Here is a 6,036-nt window from a genome sequence, read left to right as displayed (position 1 = left end):
TACTAACGTAGCTCCGCCATTGCTGTTTTGGATATAGATATGGACTTCTATCATAGCGACAGTAGGATTTATCGAATCCAGGAAATGAATAAGCCGGGCATCGAAATATCTACAAGTTTTTTTATCCCATATTCACTACTGGAATTTTAATATACGCCGGGTGTCTGGCTCTTCGCCGAGCGTCAAATCACAGGCACTCGGCAAACGCATGTACACCGAGAGGACCACTCAGCAAAGACAAGGACACGACAATGATATGTTGTTGCCGAGAATAAGACCCGGCGAAGAACGCAGAGTCCGTAAACTCTATTTTTACCCAGTGCCAACAGTGAATCCACTGATGGCTCCGCACCCGATGAATGTATTGCCATATGTTGAGAATGATTCTATAAGATAGTAAAATAATATATTATTCAGAATATATATAATAGGAATATTTTGAAACATAGAATGTTTTTTAAAAATTTCAAGAGTATTTTTCATATAAATGTGACATTGTTTTGCGACATGATCATTTGTTGTGTCTACTATTTAAAATTGAGTATACAATACCTGTAAAATAAATATATTTTTCTCTGATGGATCTAGCAGCATATAGAATGTTCGCTGATTTATACTCTCTCTTTTTTGGAAAATGATTGATATGTGCTCGTAAACAAGTCGGCAAGGGCCAACGGAAAATGATGTAATCGTGAGAGGGTGGAGTTTGTGTGAGATCTATGCGCTGTTACTGCTCGCAACAAGCGAGTAATGGATGCATCCCGTTCATCAACGGACCATTCTATTGTTGTTTTTCTTCTTTCCCGCCGGATCCTCCTCTCGTTCATGCCAAGAACTCTGTAATTCACCCCAAATTCGGCATGGAAGTGTCTTCCTCTCCAGAATCCGTCATTGAGGAGATGGCACTCAGATTAAGGAAAGTGCATGGAATTGTTTTCCTCACATGTATATTTTCTCTTTTGCCCCATGAAATGCTCCACTAGCTCTGCCACTAGAGCCGAACAAACTTTATTGTGTGCACTGTTCACCTCCTTCCTTAGGGCATGTGCCATGACTTGTTCGCCACATGTGCCGATGTTCTGTTCGTCGTGGACCTGTAAAAGGCAAAATATGTATTTTCTGTAGTGATAGGATGCATGCACGTATTTGAAGAGAGTACCAGTATATAGCTTTTTTTAGGGAACCAGTATAGAGCTGTTGATCAGTCCACAGCAATCCAACCATTTAGACGTGTATTTTTGCTTCTATCTTGGTAGCCAGCACCTGGTTTATACACAATCACTCGTTGATCTATACGTAATATACAATACTTCTGCTTCTACCTTTACATGTGGACCTTATGTGGAAAGATACCTTTTTTTCCTTAAAAATCTTTTGCTTCTACCTTTGGACTTCCTTTTTGCCAGAGGTCTTTCTGGACGTATTAATCTTTACATGTGAATTTGTGTCTGTCTTTGTAGACGGTTCTACCGCTACACTGCAAGACAACCTCGTGCTTCTCTCCTCCCGTTACTACTCGCTCTACAAGCAAACGTGACTATTGTGGTTCAGCATCGATCGCCATGCCGACTCCGTCGAAGCTGAACAAGGACCCGCACAACCACTACTTCGACTTGGGGGCGGCGCGGCAGGTGCCGGAGACGCACGCGTGGGAGGGGCTGCACGAGCACCCGGTGGTGGACGGCGGCGTTGGGGCTGGGGAGGACGCCGTGCCGGTGGTGGACATGCAGGATCCGCACGCGGCAGAGGCGGTGGCGCGTGCATCGGAGCAATGGGGAGCGTTCCTGCTCCAGGGCCACGGCGTGCCGAGAGAGCTGCTGGCGCGCGTCGAGGCCGGGATCGCCGGCATGTTTGCGCTGCCGAAGACGGACAAGATGCGCGCCGCGCGCCAGGGCGGTGACCCCTACGGCTACGGGCTGCCGCACATCGCGCTCTACTTCTCCAAGACCATGTGGTCCGAGGGCTACTCCTTGAGCCCGACCAACCTCCGCCCCGAACTCCGCAAGATCTGGCCCGACGCCGGCCACGACTACAGCCAATTCTGGTATGTGTCCATGAATTAATTCCCGAGAGATCTAACTTGCTAGGGGTAATTGCATCGTTTGTTAATCGCGTGATGTGCAGCGGCGTGATGGAGGAGTTCCACAAGGAGATGCGCGCGCTGGCAGACAAGCTGATGGAGCTGTTCCTGGTAGCGCTCGGGCTCACCGGCCCGCAGATCGCCGGCGTCGAGGCGGAGCACAAACTCACCGAGACCATGAGCGAGACAATACACCTCAACTGGTACGTAGTACAAATGGCAACACTCCCAGCGGCTACTCGTGTCTCCACGTGTTTGACGTGTACTCTATTGCATGCATGCAGGTACCCTAAATGCCCTGATCCGAAGCGAGCGCTGGGCATGAAAGCCCACACGGACTCGGGGTTCTTCGCTCTCCTGATGCAGAGCCAGGTCCCGGGGCTGCACCTGTTCCGGCACGGGCCGCCGGCTGACAGGTGGGTGGAGGTGCCGGCCGTGCCCGGAGCGCTCGTCGTCAACATCGGCGACCTCTTCCAGATCCTCACCAACGGCCGCTTCCGGAGCGTTTACCACCGCGCCGTCGTCAACCGTGACAGGGAGCGCATTTCGCTGGCCTACTTCCTCGGCCCGGCCGCCAACGCCAAAGTAGGGCCGCTTAAGGAAGTCGTGGGCGGTGGCAGGCCCGCCTACCGCGCCCTCACCTGGCCGGAGTACATCATCGTGCGCAAGGAGGCCTTTGCCAACGGCGGCGCCGATCTCGAGTTCACCAAAGGGGGCACCGCCCTCGAGATGGTCTCCATCAACCCCGACGACGACGATGGCATGGATGACCAGGGTGACATCTCCTCGTAGATCGGCGTTGACCATCACTGAAGATCGATCTTTCTTTAGAAGCAAATTAGTGAGGCAAACAAAGATGAAATAAAATGTCAGAAATGATTGCTTGTCGTGTTTAAGGTTTCCATGTCTCCATACTTGCTTGAGTTACCTGTTATCAATGGAAAACAATCAATAATTTTCGTGTCGTCACTTAAATGGATGTTCAGGTTATTATTCAAGTGAATTCCACATTTCACTCCTTAGATATGCATTTGTAACACTAATTACCCTGTTAAGTGGAAATTCGTTTAGAATGCCCCTTTTAGAAGCTTTGGACCCTAAATTTTTTATGCTTGTCCATTAGGCAAGGTGTGAGGTGATGCCCGGGGTCCAAATATATCTGATGCTTATCCATCACAAAATGACAGTGAACAATATTCATCAGAATCAACCACACACAAAGTTTGATGATGCCTAACCATGGATTAGTCCCTCACTGTGGAAACTGGGCCTAGTCAGCCTCATAAAGTACATCTTTCGACGCCCACAAAGTGGTTAGTCCACCATGCCAACCACTGAACACAACATTCAGACTATTACCAAAAAAGGCTTTCGCCCCACTTTATAGATAAAGCAAACCGCCAGAGAGCACACATACAGAATCAAGTCCACACACACGCACACACCCAAGTCTCACGATCAAGTACAAAGGTTCTGCTAAGGGCACAACTCAACAAGCCCAGAAATAAAAAAGGACAGAACACGCCGGACGAAGATGTCGCCTAGTCTAGCTCCGGCGGAGGCGGCGGGGGCGGCGGCGACAGGCGAACGGCCATCGATCGGAGTTCGGCGATGAAGGTTGAGATGGCGTCGCGGTCCAGGGGGCGGCTAAGCGGCCGCCAAAGCTGCAAGAAACCCGAGAGTTTGAAGAGAGCGTCGGTAGACCGACGAAGAGGAGAGCGTTGAATCACTAGCTTATTGCGGACAGTCCAGAGGGTCCAGGCGAGGACCCCAATCTCAAGCCACCTAATGTGGCGAGAAGTCGCGGGGGACATCTGGAGTTCGGCAAATAAGTCCGGGAAGTTGGTGTGGCACCAATCTCCACCGACCGCTTCGCGAAAACAGCTCCAGAGGAACTGGGCGGAAACGCAGGAGAAGAAAATGTGGTTCGAGTCTTCGGGAACCCCACAGAGCGGGCATATGCCAGTACCCGGGCCGTTGCGCTTGCGCACCACCACCCCGGACGGGATCCGACCGCGAATCCATTGCCACATGAAGATGCGGATCTTCAGAGGAAGGCGGATGGACCAAACCATCAAAAGAGGGAGGGGGGCGGCAGATGGGGCGATGGCCAGGTATAGCGACTTGGTGGAGAATTGGCCCGAAGGCTCAAGGTGCCATCGCACCAGGTCAGGGCCACCATCCACCAACGGTTTGTGGAGAGCAACACAGTCAAGCAACTCACGCTAGGCGGCGGACTCCATGGGGCCAAAGGCCCGCCGGAAAGCAAGGCGCCCTATGTCAGGACCCCGACTCAATGCCACATCGATCTAGCATGTAACACCTCATATCACTTTGCGGCCTCACGCACGGTATTCCCACGGGTGTCGCCTTACCTTTGCTCGGGACCGTTTGCGTCTTTTGGCACACGTATATGATAGTGTCGCTAGCATCCATATGATAAGGAGCCCGGGCTGACATGGCTAGTCGTAAACCCAAAGTGGCACAAACTTACAGGGACAGGCATCCATGACCCAGCATCGAACGTGTCGGTCATCAGCGAGTGAATCCAGGCTGTAGCACTGGGCTAGCAGCACTCCGGTGAACCGGGCTGTAGCGGGCTAACAGGACTCCGGTATTCATCGCGTGACATTTCCCCGAAGGGACAGACACAGGAACGAAGAAGGACACATGCCGGCCAGCCTAAATGTTCCGGAGCAGTAGCAAGCTACCATGGCTCAGTGGAAACACTAGGAGACATTTCCCGGTAAGAGAGGCTACTAAGGATAAACAACTAGATAGTCAGATCCCACACATACCAAGCATTTCAATAACATACACACAATATGCTCGATATGTGCAATACAACATGGCATCACAAAATGACTCTACGACTCAAGTAGTTTATTCAATAGGCTCCGAGGAGCGAGATATTACAAACATGGGTCTCATGACCCAACAATCAGAGCATACAAGTCAAAGCATATGCGAAAGCTTAACATGTCTGAGTACAGACATCTAGAAATGAAAAAGGCTGAGAAGCCTGACTATCTACCAGATCCTGCCAAGGGCACAAGATCGTAGCTGAGGTAACAAGCTAAACGTCGAAGTCCATGTGGAACTACTAGTGAGACTGAAGTCTCTCTGCAAAAACATAAAATAGGCAAACGTGAGTACAAATGTACCCAGCAAGACTTACATCAGATCTATCTACATATGCATCATTATCAACAAAGGGGATGGTGGAGTTTGACTGCAGCAAGCCAGCTTTGACTCGGTGGCTAACCTGAACTACGACTGCAAGTAACTCTTTTGAGGTGGCGCACACGAGTCCACATATTCACCATATCAATACACCACTATGGATCCGCTCCCGTCTCCCTACGAGAACGCCATCCATAGCACTCACGCTTATCTTGCGTATTTTAGAGTATCCACTTTCACTTGTCTATGAACTATGCAAGGGGTCCAAGTTTCCATATCCGAGGAATCCGGCTATTCGAATAGATGATGTTAACCCTGCAGGGGTGTACTTCTTCACACACGCTTTCGCCACTTATCGCCCTGTACACGTCATGTATCTCGGCAACCTTCAAGCGGAAGCCGGGCGAGGGAGTCGGCCACGACCTGACTAACCGAACAAGTCTCTAGTCTAGGTTTATCGCCTATTCGGGTTCCATCCGCATGGAGATCCGGCCGGGGTGTCGCTCACGGCCCCAAACGATGTGTGCAGGGTTCCCAAGCCCACCTCGACGGGTGGATGTACGCTTGGTACACCGTGCCACTGTGCCTAGTCTGTCCCAAGCCCACCTGTACCGGGTGCGACTTGGTAGACTACTAACACTACCTACAAACACCAGAAACTAATTGCAACTCCTGAACAGAGATCAAGTTGATTAATAAGTCGAGAGGGGCACTTAAGCATTCCAATGTGTGGTAGTAGCTGGTCATGGATCACAAACACAGAACTCAGTTCC

At 50.7% G+C, this 6,036-nt stretch overlaps 1 protein-coding gene across 1 annotated transcript; it reads left to right on the top strand.

Moving 5' to 3' along the window:
- Window positions 1-1,480: 1,480 nt before the first annotated feature.
- Window positions 1,481-3,056, top strand: LOC123042616 (gibberellin 3-beta-dioxygenase 2-1-like). The gene is made up of 3 exons (XM_044465040.1): window positions 1,481-2,044; window positions 2,125-2,283; window positions 2,365-3,056. The coding sequence occupies exons 1-3, from the start codon at window positions 1,563-1,565 to the stop codon at window positions 2,870-2,872; spliced, it is 1,149 nt and encodes a 382-aa protein (XP_044320975.1). The 5' UTR covers window positions 1,481-1,562; the 3' UTR covers window positions 2,873-3,056.
- Window positions 3,057-6,036: the final 2,980 nt, after the last annotated feature.

The sequence above is a fragment of the Triticum aestivum genome, chromosome 2B, assembly GCF_018294505.1.
Source record: "Triticum aestivum cultivar Chinese Spring chromosome 2B, IWGSC CS RefSeq v2.1, whole genome shotgun sequence".
Classification (NCBI taxonomy): domain Eukaryota; kingdom Viridiplantae; phylum Streptophyta; class Magnoliopsida; order Poales; family Poaceae; genus Triticum; species Triticum aestivum.
The sequence above is the reverse complement of the archived record's forward strand: the minus strand, read 5'-3'. Positions and strand labels throughout refer to the sequence as shown.

Coding starts and splice junctions, on each gene's coding strand:
- LOC123042616 (XM_044465040.1), top strand. CDS start 1,563: ATGCCGACTCCGTCGAAGCTGAACAAGGACCCGCACAACCACTACTTC. Junction 2,045..2,124: donor CACGACTACAGCCAATTCTG/GTATGTGTCCAT, acceptor CGTGATGTGCAG/CGGCGTGATGGAGGAGTTCC. Junction 2,284..2,364: donor GAGACAATACACCTCAACTG/GTACGTAGTACA, acceptor GCATGCATGCAG/GTACCCTAAATGCCCTGATC.